This window comes from Rhinatrema bivittatum, chromosome 8 (assembly GCF_901001135.1).
Source record: "Rhinatrema bivittatum chromosome 8, aRhiBiv1.1, whole genome shotgun sequence".
NCBI classification, from domain to species: domain Eukaryota; kingdom Metazoa; phylum Chordata; class Amphibia; order Gymnophiona; family Rhinatrematidae; genus Rhinatrema; species Rhinatrema bivittatum.
This window is the reverse complement of record NC_042622.1, coordinates 223,472,778-223,493,244: the sequence shown is the minus strand read 5'-3', so window position 1 is coordinate 223,493,244 and position 20,467 is coordinate 223,472,778. Positions and strand designations below refer to the sequence as shown.

Here is a 20,467-nt window from a genome sequence, read left to right as displayed (position 1 = left end):
TGAATGCACGCCTGCCGGCTCCCGCCACGGACGGGCGTGCATTCATTCACTTTCGCCCGCCGGCTGCCCCCGGGAGGCAGGGGAGCCGCAGTGCGTGCCTCGGGAGGAGGAGGAGAGAGAGGACTGTTCAAAGAAAATTCACATGCAGTAAGTTTACTTTTATTACACTTTATCCACTTTTGTTTTAATTTTCGCGCTGCCTTGCTTCGGGAGGGGGGGGGGGGGGAAGAGGACTCGCAATCCCCCCTGATACCTGTCATTTCAAACGTCATTTGAAATGACAGGTACCAACGCACCCAGGATACTGTATAGGCGCTGTATAGCGCCTATACAGTAAAATGGATTGCGCGGACCTAACGCTTCACAGACGTGGCTTGCATTTGCAAGCTGAATACAGTATCGAGCGGTAGGTGATCCGAACTGTGCGTGCGCCCGGCCGTAACACACCTCACTGTATCGGCCTGATAGTTAATTCCTTCTGGGTCATATGGAAAGGGTCTTTCGATCCCAAACCAAATCAGAACCAGCAATCCAAAATGGAAAGATCAAACCTGAAGACCTCCCACAAGAGAAATTTGATCTGCTGGAAAGGGAAAAATCAAGAATACTGCACACCTTGGTACTACTATGCTAGAGGAAATCAAAGAATGCCTAGAGATACAAACCAAGCAAAGCAAGGGTCCCCGACAGGATACTAAATGAAATGCTGAATACAGCAGCGTGCAGGCCCAGGAAGGCCTAGTAAAAGTATAACCTGACTCCACATTACGGCCACTTCCCTACGACAGAGGGGTTCATTCCAGCAGCCTGGAAACACGGGGACCTATCAACAGTCTCTAATGTCCTCAAACACACACACTTCCCTCCTTTGCTGTCCAAAAGAAAACCAAACTTCCCACAAAAGAATGAGCAAGAAAAAATGAGACGTCTATAATCCTGGAGTGGGGAGGAGAAACTGGCTGTATCCTGCCATGAAACCTCCCATCAGGGTCGACACAGAGCGGCACCAAAACCCGATACAGCTCTGAAGCTGTACTTCCTGTAACCTGTACCTTTTGACTTGTTACAATTTAGTAATTTTCTTCTTTTGCTACCATTTTAATCATTCTGTGCATTACTTTGCCAATAAAGTTATCCCAATCTGAATCTCTCAGACACAGCTGGGGGGAGCAGTCTGCGCATCAGCTGACACGGGAAGTCTGCGACCTAACCGTGCGCCTTCCGGTGCTAGAGGCGACAGGGTACAAGTCTGTCTGTACCCATGCCCTAAGCCCTGCAGGCAAAAGATAAGACACGAATGCCAGGATAGCTTGAGATCTTAAGCTGATGCAATGCCTCAAAATCCCTCAGTAACTAGGAGGTAAACAGCAAGTGGAGTCCATGAGGACCGCTCCAAGCATGGTATGAAAGTGGAGCGAGATGGCAATTTACTGAGGAAAAAAAAACTGCATCAGAAGAGATGACCTCAAGTGACCTTGCTCATACACACACTCCAGCTGAGCTGTGGACCTTCCAGAGTCCTGCCCGGCCTTTCCACAATCAGTCCCCTTCCATTTGGCTCTCATTAGGCCACCATCATGCAAAGCCTCTCTCCTTATTTCTTCCCAGCCATCTCTCATCAGTGACCCATGTATTTAGAAGGTAAGGGAGCTCTGTCTTACTAGTCTCCCAGCCTCCTCCACCAAACCCCTCCATTGCTCCAAAATGCGGCAGCCAGAATACTTACCAACACCAGGAGAAGAGACCACATCACCCCCATTCTCAAAAGCCTACACTGGCTGCCAATACATTTCAGGATTATTCATAAATCCATCACCATTATCTATAAAGCCATCCATCAGCATGCTCCTCTTAACCTACAAATCCCTCTCAGACGGCATTCCTCTTCCAGACCCATTAGAGAAGCTTACAGAGGATCGCTACATGTACCCCAATCCAAATCCACTCATCTAACAGAGACCGGGCCTTCTCTATAGCGGGACCCTCGATATGGAATTCCATTCCCCCTGATCTGAGACAGGAACCATGCCTACTAACATTCAGAAAAAGGCTTTAGATTAAACAAGCCTTTCCAGACCCCAATTGAATCTCAGCAACAACGATAGAGAGACGCTTCAGAATATTGTAAATAATTACTCCTCCTTTTGTTAAGTTACTCGAGCTTTTGCCTCTTCCCCCAAGTTTGATCAGCCCTGTTTTATTGTAACTTCATTGCTTCTATTCACTTGTTCAAGGTTCAAAGCTATTACACCCCCTGTTTATCTGTAAACCAGCATGATGTGATTGTATCATGAATGCTGGTATAGGAAAAACTCTAAATAAAGTGTTGCAGTGCCTTGCGAGCTCCATCTACTAGAGCACCCCTGAACCCTGCCCTTGGGCCGCTTACCGCACTAACCAAAGCAGCCCCAAGAGAACCAGCAACACAGTGCTCCCCACATGCATGTGCCCTGCGCATTGATTTATTCTGCAATTAAGCAAGAAATAAAGTAAAACTCAGATTCTCAGACCAGCCAGTGCTTCACTCTTTGTTGGAAGGTCAAAAAAAGATAAAGAGTCTGCTTGTAACCCTCAGGCTCCACCCAAGCCCTCTACCAACCAGTTAAAGGGGCATCGCAGAGCTGAACTACGTCAAACTACTTGGGGGGGAGCCAGTTGCCACCTTCACCCCAGCTTAGCGCAAGCAGCAAGTCCAGCAGCCGCAGCCACTCACGGCACTAAAGCCAGGGCAGAAGGGCAGAGACGCAGCACGCGCCGTGGCCAACTGGTTAAGCATGGAGAAAGGACAAGAGGACAGATGGCTCATTCTGCTGTGGGGTGAGCGCTGCAGCTGCTTTCCTGTGACTCAGCGAAGCCCATGCGTAGCCAGGGAGTGCGTGCAGAGGAAAAGCGAAGGGCACGCAGCTGGGGGGCATAGTGCACCGCACTCAGAGCCAAGTTCTACGGGGGGGGGGGGGGAGGGGGGCGGCATTTAAAAAAAAAAAAAAATTCGACGTTTAAGAATACCAAAACAAAAATTCTAAACACACCTAAACAGGATAACTTACTTTAAAAAAGATGAAGCAAGGGTTTTGTGCACTATCGCCCTACCCCTGCCCACCACCCATCAGGTGTGATGAGTTGCAGTCCTGAACCAGAGATAAGAGCCCGGGCCTAGATATGCATTTTTAGAGTTGTCTTTAATATCAGACAATGCAGCCATTTTCACAGACAACCAAACCCAAGCAGTCTTCCAAAGACGACAAAAAAAAAAAATATGTAATGCCTTCCATTTTAACAGCTCCCTCCAGCCAGCAGAACTTCTGAATAGAGAATAAGCTGGATTTATCCCGTGTCCCATGTGTGAACATGTAGCAAGCCACAGCAACCTGAACTCTCCAAACCGTCCGATCTTACTACTTACAACTTACCCCGCCCTCCACAATGCCTCCAACCCTCTTCTCTCGAAGGAAAAAGCCATCAATTGTATCGGGGGGAGGGGGGGGGGGGTAAAGTTTGCCTCAAAGCCCATTCCACTCTCCTGACATCTTCAGCTCAAGCTCCATATCCCACCTGTCCAACAGCCCCGGCTGCAAATCGTCTTTAAGTCCTCTAACTGCTCTGAAGACGCTCAATACAGAAAGTTTAACACAGCTATTTCAATCCCAGTTAAGGACCTTGAGCGAAAAAGCATGAATGGCAATGTTACAAGCAGCAAGTCCATCAAGAATCCCCTCTTCAAATAAGTGATCTTAAAAGATGAACAGAAGAGAGCACAGCCCATTCAGTCTGAACGTATTAAAGAGGTACAGAAGCAGACTGTGCAGTCCTAGCAAGCTCAGTTAAGTTACACTGCCACTCTTCCCTAGCTCCCTCAGAGTATCAGCCCATGGAGAGTACTCCCTCTAGGACCTGATCCAGTTCTGGTATACCACAGACAAAAGGCAAACAGAAGCCACATGCGTTAAAAATAAATAAAAAAAGGTAGCCCTGCTCAGATCCAGCTCATCACATGGGAAGGTAGGCTTGAACCTCCTTTCCAGATTCCCGAGCAAGATTTACCATAATCTTTAGCACAGCAAAGAATTGGGGAGTCTCAAAAGGGGAGAACGGAGATTCAGGAGCACCAATAGCGCACCGAGCATGGGTGCCTCTCTCACCTCCAGGACAGGCCTGGGCTCCAGACGAGGCACCATCAATGGCCGTGTCCCACACTGGCATGCACTGCAGGCAGGAAAAAAAAAAAAGTGTCACGATGCTTTGACATCACACCTGGGCGATTTAGCACCAGCACAATGCCTCGGCAATAGGCCCTTCTGCCATCAGCTGGGTGGCTGCCAGTTCCATCTTAAGCATTTTATATGTCATCATGCCAAATGATGATCACAACGGTTTACAAGAGCAGCATCCATGTTACAGGTTAACAATATTAACTCAAGGGTTTATAAAGTGATTTGTGCTACATAATTTCCTTTTTAGTAGTTTTCACACATTAGTCAGCTGTTTCAGGATACTTTATATATCTCTCATTCCTCATCACTATGCTTGAAGAACGAATGACATGTTAGGGGCATACGCATTTTTAAAGAGCCATGTTTTCAGCTCACGTTCGAACCAGTTTCTTTCTGTTAACAGACGTAGTGACTGGTAGAGAATTCATAATTTTGGGGCCTGCTATGGAAACATTCTGTCTCTTATTTGCATCTTTCGTGTTGTTGGTACAGTTAATAGTCCTTTATTCTGCGACATTAGGAGTTCGCTGTGGTGTGTACGGTTGGAGATTCACCTCCAATAAGCAGATGTTTCTGTCGCTGATGTTAAAAATTAGAGTCAGCGCTTTATGCTGTATTCTAGCTTGTACTGGCAGCCAGAGCAGCACTATCAGTGATGGGGGTCGAATTGCCTTGCCCCTAATAGGCGTCTCGCAGAAGCACTTTGCAGTAAACTGTAGTGGTTTTAGAAGTCCTGAAGAAAGGCCTAGCAATAGGGAGTCGCAGCAATCTATATTGGAGAAAAATCAGTGACTGCAACACAGTGCGGGAGTCCTGAGTCTGATACTTGTTCAGAGGGTGTAATGTGAAGATTACCCAGGTCACGGGGAGTGTTTCTCTTTAGCCATACAGTTTCAGTTCTATTTGTGTTTAGTGTTTAAGCTTTGTCAGTTCATGCTGTATTGCCTTCATGTATGTTGGTAGAGTTGATGCTGTGCTTTCAACTGATTTGGTGTAAGGAATGTAGCATTGAACGTCATCGGCAGAGGAGCGTTCGCTAGTTTTGCAAGTAGTGTACGCAAAGGAAGCATATGCTGAAAAGCGTGGCTGATAGTGCTGAACCCTGAGGGCCACCTGTCGATAGGGATTGTGTCAGAGATGTAGTTGCCCAGTTTGGCTTGGAATGCCCTGTCAAGCTAGGAAAGAAGAGAACCATTTGAGCACATTTCCTTCTCATCTGGTGGCATAGTAGAGGTATGAGCCACAGTGTTGCATGCTGCTTGTAAATCTATAGGAACCAGGGCTTGCCTTCAATCCTGCCTTGACTGTGTCCTGTTCCAGTATCCTGCCTTGCTCCTCTGTCCTAGTCCTGTCTGCCCTCCTTCCTCATTCTCCTCTGCCTGCTCTGTTGTTACCATCTGCCTGGATACAGACACTGCTTGACCCCTGCCTGGATACAGACCGTACCTGACCAGACCCCCCTGGGACCGCTCATCTAGATGTGGACATTCTAAACCATGCTGGCCTCCAAAGGCTCAACCCACTGGGGAAGAGGCTAGCATAGGTGAAGCTGCTTCTCAGTCCCGGCCACTAGCATATCTGCCTGCTGCAGACATGGACCCCCCCACCGTGCTCCATGAGCGGGGGTACCAGCAGCTCTGCCGCAGCCCAGGGACACGTATACACGAGTCACTGTAACCAAGTCAAACAAAGCAAGTGAACCCCGTCCAATCAACTTCAACAAATTTAAAAAAAAAAAAAAAAAAAAAGTTTCCCCTTTACGTAAATCCTCCCTGAAAGCAGCCAGAGGAAAGCAATTCAGACCCTACAATTTGCCCAATTTTGAAGCGTGAAAAACCTCTAAATACTCAAAGACAATTTTAAAATCAATGTCAGTACTCCACAGTGCCTTCTCTAAGCATTCATCTGGATTTACTGGCATGCATCTAGTACTCAGAAAAATGAGCATATTCAGACAATTCAATGGGTACAGCATGCATGGCCTCTGCACCATGCCACCCACATTGCCGCACTTAAAATGGGCCTGGAGATCTCTGCTAAGCTTCCAAAATTAGAGCTTTTTAAACAATGGGCTCCAGTACAACAAGAGGGGTGAAATTTGGATTTGAATTTCAGATTTAATCACCAAACCCAAGCTCAAGGAGAGAGTCACAGTCAGGTAGGTCCCTGCCCCAGAGGGCTTACAATCTAAACTTGCACCTGAGGCAATGGAGGGCAAAAGGGACTTGCCCAAGGTCGCAGGAGGGATCTGAACCCTAGGGGTCCCCTGGTTCTCAGCCTGCTGCTCTAACCACCAGGTTACTCCAGCAGCGAGGTGCATTGGCAGAGCTGGGTGGGGGGTCTCAGTGGGCCACAGAGGATGTGCCCTTCCCTGGGGCTATTTTGTTCTCCAACTCCAGAACACAAATCACATCAGCTGAGCAGCAGATGGAAGCTTTCAGCATAAGATTTTTACAACAGCTGGAAGGAAAAAAACAGAAAAAAAAAACCGAACAGCATTTCTGCTGACCCTCCCTTGGGGAAAGGGCACAGCCCAGATACAGTCAGCACTGAGCCAGCAGGCCTGAGAATAAGGGAGATCACATGGAACTTAATCCCCACCCCACCCACCCTGCATTCTGTATCAGATTTCTAAATGACTCCATTCAACGCCCACACCTGGTACAGTTAGCAGCTAAAACAAATCCCCGGGCTTGTCACCAAGGAGTGAAAGTGTAGAGTCACAGCCCAACAGTAAGGAGCAGCAGCAGCCAGAGAACCAGAGGAGCCAGAATCCAAATCCTGCTGCTCCCACCGATGCTCCATTACTTCGGGCAGAAGCTTAGGCTGTGAGCACCCTGGGGCAGAGAAATACCCAATCTAAGTATGTATACAGTCCCACAAAGGCGGCTCGTGAACAACATGAGAAGCTTGGCAGTGGGCACCAAGGTGGAGTGCACTACAAACTGGCCGACAGGAGACAGCATTAACAGTTTTCTGGAGAGAAAATGGTGGTTAAGTGGAGTGCCAGAGGGATCGGCTCTGTTAAACATCTTTGTGAGCGACAATTTGGAAGGAATAGAAGATAAATGTTTGTGGACACGCCTGAAGGAGTAGAGAGAATGAGATGTGATTTAAGAAAGCTGGAAGAGTGGTTGAAGACTTAGCAGCTGGGATTCAATGCTGTGAAGTACAGAGTTACACATCTGGGGGTGCAGTGATGCAAAACAGCTGTATGTGATGGGGAGTGAGACACTGATGGGCACAGACTGGGATAGAGACCTTGGGGGTAATAGTTTCTGGCGATCTGAAGGCAGCAAAAGCAACGTGACAAGGCGATAGCTAAAGCTGGAAGAAAGCTGGTCTGGCTGCATAGAGAGAGGAGAATAACCTATAAGAAAAGGGAGGTGATGATGCCCTCGTACAGGGTCCTTGGTGAGGCTGCACCTGGAGTAGTACTGTGTTCAGATCTGGAGCCCGTATCTCAAAAATCGATAGAGACAGGATGGAAGCTGTCCAGAGAAAACTGACCAAGATAGTGTGGGCTCTGTATGGGCAGACGGAGCTGAATATGTAAACCCTGCAAGACAGGAGGTGCAGGGGAGATGATACGGATACCTTAAAAGGTTTTAATGATGCACGATCTTCGAACCTTTTCCATTAGAAAGGAAACTGTAGAACTAGGGGCCATGAAATGAAAGAGGGACGACATCAGGAAATATTTACTTCCCCAGAGTGTGAGGGATGCCTGGACTGCCCTTCCAGAAGAGGTGGAGAGGATGAAGACAGTAAATGAATTGAAAAGGGCATGGGATACGTCTGTGGATCCCTAAAGACTAGAGGGTGGAAATGAAAAGGGTGCGGAGGTGGGGGGGGATAACTTGCACAGAGCAGCAGTTACTACCCTTGATCAATTAACCTCAGGCTTTGGATGCAATTGCAACGGGGGGGGGGGGGGGGGGGGCAGGGATTGGATTTAGATGACAGCCAATGACGCTCAGACATTAGGGAAGAGTACAGGCCTGCTTCTACAGCCAAGTCCAAACGCAAAGCACATTCAAGCAGCATTGTCTGAATCGTGACGCCTGCTCTTCCTGTAAAAAAAGCGTTGCTAGCAATTCTGTAACGGGTTGGACGGTCGCTCCACTAAGACATGCGGGATAAGAGGGGCCAGCTCCTCCCGCTGAAAGACGCAGCACCCTGGGATCTCCCCTTCCAGGGGGGGGAAGAGGGCGATCCAGGGTCCACTTTCCCCCGGGTCTTGTCATGATGTGAGCAGAGGGTCCCCTCCCCCCACCCCCTGAGGGAAATGCAGATCTATGTCGCCGGACACGTGATCACTCCCCACTGGGGAGCTGACGGTGTGGACCCTGCTGAAGCAGCAGGCACCTTGTTGGGTGGCTGCAGAGACGGGTCACATCTGGGAGAAAAAGGCCACTTGGCACTCCAAGCCAAAGGCCTGGTGCATGAGTAAAAAAAAAAAAAAAAAAAACGATTCCGGAGGAAGGATGGGGAGGGAACCGAATTAGACACCCACCATGGGAGCGATGCCCCCCCCCCCCCTTCCCAGCCCCTCTGGGACTATGTACTGGTGACAGCAGAGGGAATTCCCCTCTCCCAGCCAGTCTTTCCGCCAATCGTGCAGGAGAATTCAAAATGGCGGCAGTTCCCTCGCTACTCGGGAACGGCCTCTGCAGGAGGAGGAGGAGGAGAGTGCAGATGCAGCTCCCGCCACCGGGAAAGACCCTGCAAGTCCTCTCGATGAGCCCTTCCCCACCAGGGAGGCCTCGAGAGCACAAGCCGGCCCTGAGCACAAGCCGGCCCTAGATAAACCGCAAGCAAGGCTCCCCCACAGGCCACACAGCAAGAGGGACGCAGCATAATCTGGTCCTACCGAAGGAACTGCTGGGACCACGGACCTGAAGACTGCCTCTGTGCTGGTCGGGAAGCAGCGAAACGCCCGGGAGAGCAAAGACCATGGCCAGGCCGTCTCTCTCCTGTTCGGTTCCTTTTTTAAGTCAACTTTAAAAGGCTGCCCGCACCAAAAACAAACTAACCTCTCCTGAAAGGCCGAAGAATGGCAGAGTTTGTGCTGGGAGGGGAGGGAGCCAGATCACTGACTATCACCCCTGGCACACTCCAACCTGTTATCAGGAAGGATAGCCCCACCAGGACCTACCGACCTCCCGGGAGGCACAGTGCTCTGGAAAAAAAATAAAAAATTAGAGCTGCCAAGAAAAGCAAGAAATCCTATGTTTCTTTTTTGGCTTGGTCGGAACTGCAGGTTTTGCACCACCTCCCATCTGCTGGCGACAAATACTGAGGAGCAGCAGCTGGTACTCCAGGTTAAGAGGCGGTACCTGCGAAGCTGTCTCCATCCGCTGGGAGGCAAAACCCAGGAGTCTGGACTGATCCGGGGATGTACAGGAACAGCAGTTACTACCATAAGAACCTTGGCTGGGCAGACCAGATGGACCATTTTGTTGTCGTTACTATAACTTGGATTGAGAACAGGTTTGGAACTGAAATTAAATCCAAATATGCCCCACCACCACCACATCTAAGGCAGTTTAGTCTTGAAGTTGCTTCTTCATGTTCAGTCTTTTGTGGAGGAAGCAGATACAGATCAGCCCACTAACCCCCAAGGCTAGCAGAGGCCAATTCTTCCAGCACTAATAGCTGAGCAAGAAATGCCAGGAAGCCCTCAATAACGGGAACCCTAATCCAGAACACAGCTGACAGCTTTAAAGGACCCAAAGGGAGGTGGCACGTGATCAAGTATGCTTTAAGAGGTTTGACTAAGTTTCAGAGAAACACAAGTGTGGGGAATTATGAGCTTTGCTCCTGATGGCCAGCAGGCCATGTCAGGGGTTAACTAACTTCCCTTCTCTCTGACCTTTGCACTGAATGCAGCAAGACTAGCACATCTTAAATCTCTAGCTTATAATTAACCCTCATTGCCTAAGGAGAGGATACCTAGCTGCCACGTATTCAGCTGCAGGCAGAAGACAGACACATATATGGTATAGGCTTCAGCAGCCAATTAAATGATCTGTACGCACCCCCTGAGCCAATGGTCTAATGGCACGTCTGTATACTATGGCTAGGAGAGCCAATGATGTGATGGCACATTTGTATGCTATGGATGAATGTTCAATAAAAGGGGACCCACGGGAGTGTTCAGCCCCTTCCCTTTTTGCCATGACTCCTGCCTGATGTGTCTTCATTGCCGCAACACATAAGCGTTTGTACATAGGTCTCCTGGTCAGAGAGCATCAACCTAGTGCAGCAGAAGTGATCCTGTAGCAAGGACCTGCTCTCCAGGTAGTGCATTGTCCTCTCGCACAGAGGATGTATCTCTAAGGGCTACTGCCCAGGAGGGAAGGGTTAGGTCGGCCGTCATAGTTGGTGATTCGATTATTAGGAATGTAGATAGCTGGGTGGCTGGTGGGCGTGAGGATCGCCTGGTAACTTGCCTACCTGGTGCGAAAGTGGCAGACATCACGTGTCACCTAGTAAGGATTTTAGACCGTGCTGGGGAGGAGCCGGCTGTCGTGGTACATGTGGGCACCAACGACATAGGAAAATGTGGGAGGGAGGTTCTGGAAGCCAAATGTAGGCTCTTAGGTAGAAAGCTTAAATCCAGAACCTCCAGGGTAGCATTCTCTGAAATGCTCCCTGTTCCACGCGCAGGTCCCCACAGGCAGGCAGAGCTCCGGAGTCTCAATGTGTGGATGAGACGATGGTGCAAGGAAGAGGGAATCAGTTTTGTAAGGAACTGGGGAACCTTTTGGGGAAGGGGGGAGTCTCTTCTGAAGGGATGGGCTCCACCTTAACCAGGGTGGAACCAGACTGCTGGCGCTAACCTTTAAAAAGGAGATAGAGCAGCTTTTAAACTAGAACAAAGGGGAAAGCCGACAGTCGCTCAGCAGCGCATGGTTCGGAGAGAGGTATCTTCAAATGATACTAATGATGCATTAGAGTTAGGGCATCCCGACAGAGAGGTTCCAATAATAAGAAAAGTAGTCCAAGTGCCTGTAACTAAAAACTCACCTGAGCTAAAAAGATTCCAATTTATCCCTGACAACTGAAAAGCAGAATGTTAATACAAAAAAAAAAACAAACTTTGAAATGTTTGTATGCTAATGCCAGAAGTCTAAGTAGTAAGATGGGAGAATTAAAGTGTATAGCCGAGAATGATGTCAGACTTAGATTTACATTTATTATGATTTATAAACCGCCTAACACTTAAAAAGGTCAGAGACGTGGTGGAAGGTGGATAACCAATGGGATAGTGCTATACCAGAGTACAAATGACATCGGAGCATCTTGGTGGCACTATCCTTTTGGCCATTCCAGACAAAGATCCTGCATGACACTAAATGCACAATTGAATCTTTATGGGTAGAAAGCCCTTGTGTGTGGGAAGAGTATAGTGATAGGAGTATACTACTGTCCACCTGGCCAAGATGACGAGAGAGACAGTGAAATGCTAAGAGAAATTAGAGAAGCTAACCAAGTTGGTAGTGCAGTAATAATGGAAGATTTCAATTACCCCAATACTGACTGGGTAAATGTAACATCAGGACATGCTAGAGATAAAGTTCCTGGATGGAATAAATGATTGGTTCAGGAACAGAAGAGAGCAATTTTAGATCTAATTCTCAGTGGAGCGCAGGATTTAGTGAGAGGTAATAGGGATGGGGCCACTTGACAATAGTGATATGATCAAATTTGAATTAATGACTGGAAGGGGGGACAGTAAGCAAATCCATGGCTCTAGCACAATACTTTCAAAAGAGGAAGTTTGATAAAATGAGAAAAATAGTTAAAAAACTTAAGATGCAGCTAAGGTTAAAAAAGTGTGCAACAGGCATGGACATAGTTTAAAAATACAATCCTAGAAGCACAGTACAGATGTATTCCACACATTAAGAAAGGTGGAAGGCAAAACAATTGCCAGCATGGTTAAAAGGTGAGGTGCAAGAGGCTATTTTAACCAAAAGATCTTCATTAAAAATTGGAAAAAGGTTCCATCAGAAGAAAAGATAAAGCATAAGCACTGGCAGATTGAATGTCAGGTACTGATAAGACAGGCTAGGAAAGAATTTGAAAAGTTGACCCTAGAGAAAAAACTCATAACTTAAAATATATCCAAAGCAGAAAGCCTGCGAGGAAGTCTGTTGGACCGTTAAGATGATAAGTTCTTGGAGGAGAAGTCCATTAATGGCTATTAATCAATTATACTTAGGGAATAGCCACTGCTATTAATTTCATCAGTAGCATGGGTTCTTCTAAGTGTTTGGGTAATTGCCAGGTTCTTGTGGCCTGGTTTTGGCCTCTGTTGGAAACAGGATGCTGGGCTTGATGGACCCTTGGTCTGACCCAGCATGGCAATTTCTTATGTTCTTATGAGGGGTTAAAGAGGCTCTTAGGGAAGATAAGGCCATCACGGAAAGACAAATTCTTTGTTTCTGCATTTACTGAAGAGGATGTTGGGGGTAATCCCTGTTCAAGATTGTTTTCAAAGATGATGATTCCGATGAACTGAAGATGCAGCAGGGCAGATTGACAAACTGAAGAGCAGTAAATCACCTGCACCAAATGATATACACCCCAGGGTTTGAAAAAACTCAAATGAAATTTCAGACCTATTAAAATTAATTTGTAACCTATCATTAAAATCATCCATTGTACCTGAAGAATGGAGGGCGGCCAATGTAATCCAGATATTTAAAAAGGACTCCAGGGGAAATCCAGGAAACTATAGACTGGTGAGCCTAACTTCAGTGCCAGGAAAAATCATGGAAACTGTTATAAGGAATAAAGTCACAGAACATTTAGACAAACATGGTTTAATGGCACACAGCCAGCATGGATTTAGTCAAGGGAAGTCTTGCCTCACAAATCTCCTACTTTTTTTTGAAGGGGTTAATAAACATGTGGATAAAGGTGAACCGGTAGATGTGGTATATTTGGATTTTCAGAAAATGTTTGACAAAGTCCTGCATGAGAGGCTTCTAAGAAAACTAAAAGCCATGGGATAGGAGAGGATGTCCTTTTATGGATTACAAACTGGTTAAAAGACAGGAAACAGATTAGGATTACATGGTCTTCACAATGGAAAAAAGGTAAACATAGCTCCTTAGGGATCTGAACTAGGACCGGTGCTTTTTAATACATTTATAAATGATCTGGAAAGGAGTGCGATGAGCAAGGTAATCAAATTTGCAGATGACAATTATTCAGAGTAGTTAAATCACAAGCAGACTGTGATAAATTGCAGGAAGACCTTGTGAGACTGGAAGATTGGGCGTCCAAATGGCAGATGAAGTTTAATGTGGACAAGTGCAAGGTGATGCATATAGGGAAAAATAACCCTTGCTGTAGTTACACAATGTTAGGTTTCATTTTAGGAGCTACCACCCAGGAAAGATCTAGGCATCATAGTAGATAATACATTGAAATCATCGGCGGGATGTCTTCCAAAAAAACAAACAGAATGTTGGGAATTATTAGAAAGGGAATGGTGAATAAAACGGAAAATGTCATAATGCCGCTGTAACGCTCCATGGTGAGACCACACCTTGAATACTGTGTACAATTCTGGTCACCACATCTAAAAAAAAAATAAATTAAAAAAACACAGTTGCACTGGAGAAAGAATAAAGGGTGACCAAATGATAAAAGGGATGAACAGCTTCCCTATGAGGAAAGGCTGAAGAGGTTTGGGCTGTTCAGCTTTGAGAAGAGACGGCTGAGGGGGGATATGATAGAGGTGTTTAAAATCATGAAAGGACTTGAACAGGTAAAAGTAAATCTGTTATTTACTGTCTCAGATAATAGAAGGACCAGGGGGGCTCTCCATGAAGTTAGTAAGTAGCTCATTTAAAACAAATTGGAGAAACGTTTTTTCACTCACATAATTAAGCTCTGGAATTCATTGCCAGAATATGTGGTTATGGCAGATAGTGTAACTGGGTTTAAAAAAAGGTTTGGCTAAGTTCCTAGAACAGGAGTCCATAAACTAATGTTAATCAATAAGGAAAAGTAGCTTGGGATGTATTTAATATTTGGGTATTTGCCAGGCACTTATGGCCTGGACTGGCCACTGTTGGAAACAGGATGCTGGGCTTCATGGACTCTTGGTCTGACCCAGTATGGCACATCTTATGTTCTCCAGTTCCACACAGGCCTCATAGGCCTGTACACATGGCAGCAAAATTATTTGAGGGACAGACAGGGGCTGAAAAATATTACAACAGATTTGGGCTTTTACCACACATCAGTAGATGCCACACAAGGCCAAGCCCAGCAAAACGCTACCATGAGCTCCCATACACAAGGGCATAAAAGAAGAATCTAAATCGATGACTGGTTACATAGCCTCAGAGAACAGTGGGCCCAAGTGGCTGAAGAGTGGCATGGAGGAGTAACCTAGTGGTTAGAGCAGCAGGCTACAAACCAGGAAATCCTACTGCTTCTCCTTGTGATTTTGGACAAGTCACTTTACCCTCCCTTTGCCTCAGGTATAAACGTACTGCCTGATTCACCAAGGCTTTTTCTCCCATTCTGTGTCTTTGGGAAAATACCTTGATGAATCTGGCCCTCAGATTGTAAGCCCCAGGAGATAGGGAAATACCTACTGTACTTGAATGCAATCCACTTTGAAGTGCCAAAAAGCCAAATATCAGGAAATAAAAGTGGGAAGAGCTGAGAAGGACAGGCTAGTTAGGACTCTTGGTTCCTGGAAACACTTGTTTAGTTACCTCCTATTCCTTCAGGAAGGGAAGTGAGAGGGAGAAACTCAAGATCTCTCTGGACAGATTCAAAGCAGCTCCTCCCCCTCTCCAGGAGGTTTTTCTGACAGAAGAGGAAGACATCCCGCTCAAAAAGGTATCAGAAGCCACAAGGGAGGAAACAGATAGGTCATTACTTTGAGTGCATCCAGATACAACTTAAGAGACCCCTCTGGGGAAAGAAAAACGCCTCATGCGTATCGGTGCAAGTTTCCTCCTTACCTTTCACGAGAGTTGAGAACGTGGCAGAGTGTCTAGACACAAACAGCTTAAGCTGATCGTCCAGGTTGCAGGAGGCAGCGTCTAGGTCCCAGGAGCGGATCCCTAAGTGGAAGAGAGAGACATCACTATCGTTAAGGGGAGTGTAACCTGTCACTCCACTGGCAGAGCCCATAGGGGTACCTTCCAAATGATCTCCCCTCCCTCCTCCCAAACGTGCACTGCCCTGCATGCCTTAGCTGCACCTGTCAATCGGCCCAGGTCATCCTAAAACTGCCAGTCTTCCCCACGGCGGGGAGAAGAGCCCATTGAGGACTTGTGCGCATCATTAGGGTCACAAAATCCAGAATGGCTCAAACAGGTAACGAATAGGAGTCTTACAAAATTCCAGGGGGGGGGGGGGGGGGGAGAAGAGAAATTCAGCAGGTTCAAGATTTGTTCTACTCATTCTAAAAAAACGAGACAGCAGTACAGGATAGTCCTCGGAATATGCTCACAAATGCAAACTCTTATTCAAATCTTTATTGGTTGGAACACATGCTCAATCAATCTCACCCAAAATAATAATCTTTAAGGATACAATAGCATAAAACCCTAAGTGTTCGTTCTCTTTTACAGTCCAAACCCGTCAAACACACTGTCGAAAGGACCTACAGCCTCAAGACCACATAAATCAAGCTAGATATAAAGGACTATGGAACCGGAATCGCTGAAGTTTATGAATAATGGCGAAACGAACAACGGCAATCCCATGATGCAAGGGGGGGGGGGGGGGGGAGTGCTGCCGAAACGCTGCGGCAGCAGGTGTTGCGACCCTTGTGATTGTTTGCCCTCATTTTCCACTTTGGGGCCTCTTGATGAGGCTTCCCACTGTGAGGGTTGCCGCTCTTTAAAGCAAAACTAGGTGCCGGGGAGGAACATTGTAACCTGCAGCTTGGAAGACTTCCATCCCCAAAAATAAAAGCGAGCACTGAGCCCGAGACACACAGTTTGGATTTATACACTGCTCGAGTTGGAAGTGCGCGGCTGATGATTGGATGTTGTAACCGACATGCTGCTTTCTCCTTGCTTTCCCTTTTCCCCATGACTACCTCTGAGCACAATACTGGCCACTGATCAAGCTGTTTAAACAGTTTTTGCTCCAGAATAAATTGGGTTTTTTTTTAAGCAAAATCTCATAGTTTTGGGTTTGATAAAAGAAGAATTGACTGTTTTTGATTTTTTTCTCCTTTTATTGTTGTGATTTGTGTTTGTTTATTTTTTGTCCGTGTTTATATGTAGTTTGATTTATGTGGTCTTGAGGCTGCAGGCCCTTTTGACAGTGTTTCAAGGGTTTGGACTGTAAAAGAAAGAGAACACTAAGGGTTTTATGCTATTGTATCTTTAAAGATTATTATTTTGGGGGGAGATTGGTGAACGTGTCTTCCAACCAATAAAGATTTGAATAAGTTTGCATTTGTGAGCATAATCTGAGGACTGACCTATATTGGCGTCTTGTTTTCCCAATACCAAGGAACAGTTAGTGGGGTTTTTTGGGGGTTTTGTTTTGGGGGGGGTCTGGTTTCTACTCATTCTGAGCACAGCTGCTGGTGTTTTCATTTCTTTCCTCAATCTCACCCTTCCAAATAAACCTAAATCTGCCACAGCAGCTTGCTTGGGGCATGAGGACTAGAAAGAACTTGTCCCTCAAAGCACATCTCCCAGGCTTCTCCTAGGAAAACATTTTGATTTCTCTCAGATACAAGTTCACTAAGGAGAAACTCACTGTTTTGCTCCGAGTACTTTAAACTGGCCTTCAGCACACTGCCATAAGAAACCTCTGCTGCATGGAAATTATTCTTGGCTTCTCTTTTCCACACCCAAAAAAACCCACAGCTTATTTGAGTACCATGATCATATGCCACTTGACAGGTTCTGGGTGTGTCCAAGGCTGCCCTCCCCAGCAGAGCTATTTCCTGGATGGCACCCAAGCTGACAGGTGTCTCCTTCCATCCCCAACACACACACACCCTTTTTACAGAGCCTGCCAGGCTCGCTCCTCAGCACATGTAATGATTTCACTTCAAATTAGAGCAATTAGTGGTATTCCACCACCATCAAGAAACTAGCCTCTGGGTACTCTAATCCCATAAATGTAGAGTGACAGTCCAATACTGAAGCTGTGCCTCCCTCTCCAGGGATCACAGCAGTCTAATACCGGTACTACAAAAAGGAAGAAAAAACAGAGCAGGGGGAGGATGCGTGCACCCATCTCCACTGAGTTTGTACTCAAGGAAGAGGATCTTCAATACCCCAAATGGTCAAGGAAGATCTACCAGAGGTAGTGTGCACCGGGTAAGCAGTCATCTACCAGTCTCAGCCTTTTTTCTTCTGTTACAAGAAATTAATCTAGAAAATGTAGTAAGATGTGAACAGACGTTCAAAGTTCCACACCCATGTTCTTTACTCAGTTACTAAAAAAGCATTAACACCTGATCCAGTAAGCTGATGGTATGCTAATGCACTTTTTAATTAAAAAAAAAAAAGCACATTAACCCAAAAATGGTTTATGCACACTGTCTGCAAGAAAATGTGTCCCCTTAAAGTTCTGAATACAAATCAGGAGTTAAAAGCACAAATCCCCCCCCATCATGAACTCCAGCTTCTGCCCCATAAACTTTATTCCACCTCTGACCACATTTCTCGTGTTACGTTTACAAACCTCTCTGCATTGGGAACTATTAACTAATGCCTTGAACATGGGATTTGCATGCAGATGTGCTACTTTATGCACTACGTTTGTTAAATCAGGAGTAAAGTTGTAAGCACAAAAAGTGATTGGATGCCTTGAAAAGAATAGGACAATAGATGAAGGCCCATCCAGGCTGCCTAATTTACTTCCTGTTACAGCACAGATCCCAGCTAATCTGCGGCTTTCACTTCCCAACTAAGCCTCTGCTCACCCAAGGCTTTCTTGAATTCAATTACTAGTTTTGCCTCCATTTCCTAAGAGGCTGTTCCACACATCCACCACCCTTTCCCATGAAGTTTTCTGACATTGCTCCCGAGTCTCTCCCCTCATACCACCACCCACCAAACCTTACACTCTGACTTCTTGTTCCAATGCATTCTTTCCTCTCTGAAAGATTTGTTCCTTGTGCATAATTTACACCTCTGAGATCTATTATATCCCCCTTTCTCTCATTTAGGGTATACATGCAGGTCTCCTTAAGTCCCATATGGATTTTGATGCAGATGATGCACCATTCTGGCAACCCTTATCTGGATTATTCACCCTTCTGATACCTTCCAGAGAAAGGAACTCAAGAATTGGGCATGTTCTAGGCGAGGTCTCACCAATGCCCTGTGACAGAAACATTACCACCTCATGTTTCGGCTAGTCATCTCATCATAAGGGCTCTTTGTACCCTATGAACACCTGAGATTTGCACCGGTATCCTGAAAAGATTGCTTAATATAAAAATCAGACCTGCCATGTAAGTATTAAAATTACTACAGGCACCACACGCTTCCAGGATTTACATTCTTTTTTCAAAGACAAGGCAGGTGTTTTGAAAAGCAAGCTGCCAAGAACTACATCAAAGCAGTCTCACCATACCTAGATACATAGTATCGCCCCTGGCGGCCATAAAACATGATTAAACAATGTACTAAAATGTTTAAAAAAAAAAACCCCACTATGCAGTCCTCTCCAATAGCTAGAGAGGTGCACAGAACAAAAGCCTGTTTCCTATTAAGGTAACGGGACACTTCATTGCCATAGTAAACTTGCTATAAAAAAAAATAAATTTCATGAGTAACCTATACACTGGGCCACAAACCAACTCAGGCACAGAATCTGAACGATGCAATGCCCTCGGGGGGGGGGGGGTGCCCTGAACCTCTGGGATACCTCCGCCCCAACCATGCCCTGCACCATGGGGATACCCCAACAATGCCCCAGTCTGCCTTCCCCAAATAATAATCAGCACCCGTGTCCACCCCTCCAGTAATGCCCGGCACCCCTGTCCCCTCTTCTCTCGCCCAGTAACGCCCTGCACCCCTTGCCGGTAACGCACCACACCCCCGGGGTACTGTGCCCCCTTCTCACCCCGCTCCAGCTCAGACAGCACGGAGCAGCGCAGGGCCGGACGGCCACATTCGCCCACGATAACGAGTAGAGAGAGGCGGGCGCTGCCAGGCCGGGACTCCCGTCCATCCGCTCCTCCCGCCTGCACCGCCATCTTTCCCCGCCACCTGACGTCACGCCCCGTTCCGCCCCGCCCCTTTTTACTTCTGGCCGCTGATGTCACCGCCGGCCAATGGGAGGGCGCCCAGAGCAGGAAACCCCGCCTCTTAAAGGGGATGCTGCGGCAGCTTAGCTCTGCCCCGGTTTCTACCTCTGCTTTTATTCCCGGGTCTCCTCTCGTGCTTCCTAAGCCGGCAGCCTGTCGGGTTTTCAGAATATCCATCATGGTAAAGTCTGTTAAACGAACGTAAATGAATATTATCAAGGTTTTATTATTGCACCTATATTGCAGTTTTTTGGTTCATTGTTCCTCGCTTGGGGCATTTAATTCGGAACAAACTTAATAAATGAATGAAAATGAAAATAGTTGGGTAAAACCTAGCATAATGTATTTTTTGTTCCAGTTCAAAATCTGCCCCCACCCCCCAAAGGCAATAATTCCAAAGAGGGCCCTGGTTTATTGAGCGCGGGTTATTATAGCCACACACCCTGCCCTGGGTCTGCTCTGCCGAGCCCCGTGCGCCTGCTTCTTTCACCTTGTCCCTCTGTCCCCTGGTGTCCGGTCAGTGAGAGGTTAGAGATGTCTAGGGACGCTCGAGTCCCAGTTGACAGATTTCACTGCAGCTCCTGGGGTCAGGGGTTGGTAGACCAGCTTCTGGCATTGCAATAGTAAGAATGGCTCCATGATTTGCTGCTGCTGCTGCTGCTGCTAGCTTGAAGCTTGCAACTCTGGGGTAAGGAGACACATCTGCCTTCTTCTTGTTTGTTTGGAAACAGAGGCTCTGGGATAATCATTACCGACCCAAAAAAAAAAAAAGCTTCATGTCCTACTCGTCCTTTGTGCGCTCATTTACCCTTTTCAGACGTGAGAATTCAGATCATCAGCTGTAGTTTTTTTTTTAACACCCAACACTGTGTAATTATTTAGGGAAGGAGGATAAACTCAACCTAAAATGACCGAGAGAGAGAGAGAGCTTCTGTAGATAAACAAAGGCTGTCAGTGTCTATACTCAGGAGGGATTAGAGGGCTG

The 20,467-nt window shown here is 46.7% G+C and overlaps 1 protein-coding gene across 1 annotated transcript in view; it reads right to left on the bottom strand.

The window, feature by feature from the left end:
* The window catches only part of MAP1S (microtubule associated protein 1S), a 58,142-nt gene extending 38,698 nt beyond the window's left edge, over positions 1–19,444 (bottom strand). The window contains exons 1-2 of the mRNA XM_029613698.1: positions 19,299–19,444; positions 15,212–15,313 (exon numbers count right to left, since the gene is read on the bottom strand). Of these exons, the coding sequence (XP_029469558.1) occupies positions 15,212–15,313; positions 19,299–19,431 (235 nt within the window). The 5' untranslated portion in view covers positions 19,432–19,444. The remainder of the gene's footprint in view (positions 1–15,211; positions 15,314–19,298) is intronic.
* Between the last annotated feature and the right edge of the window lie 1,023 nt (positions 19,445–20,467).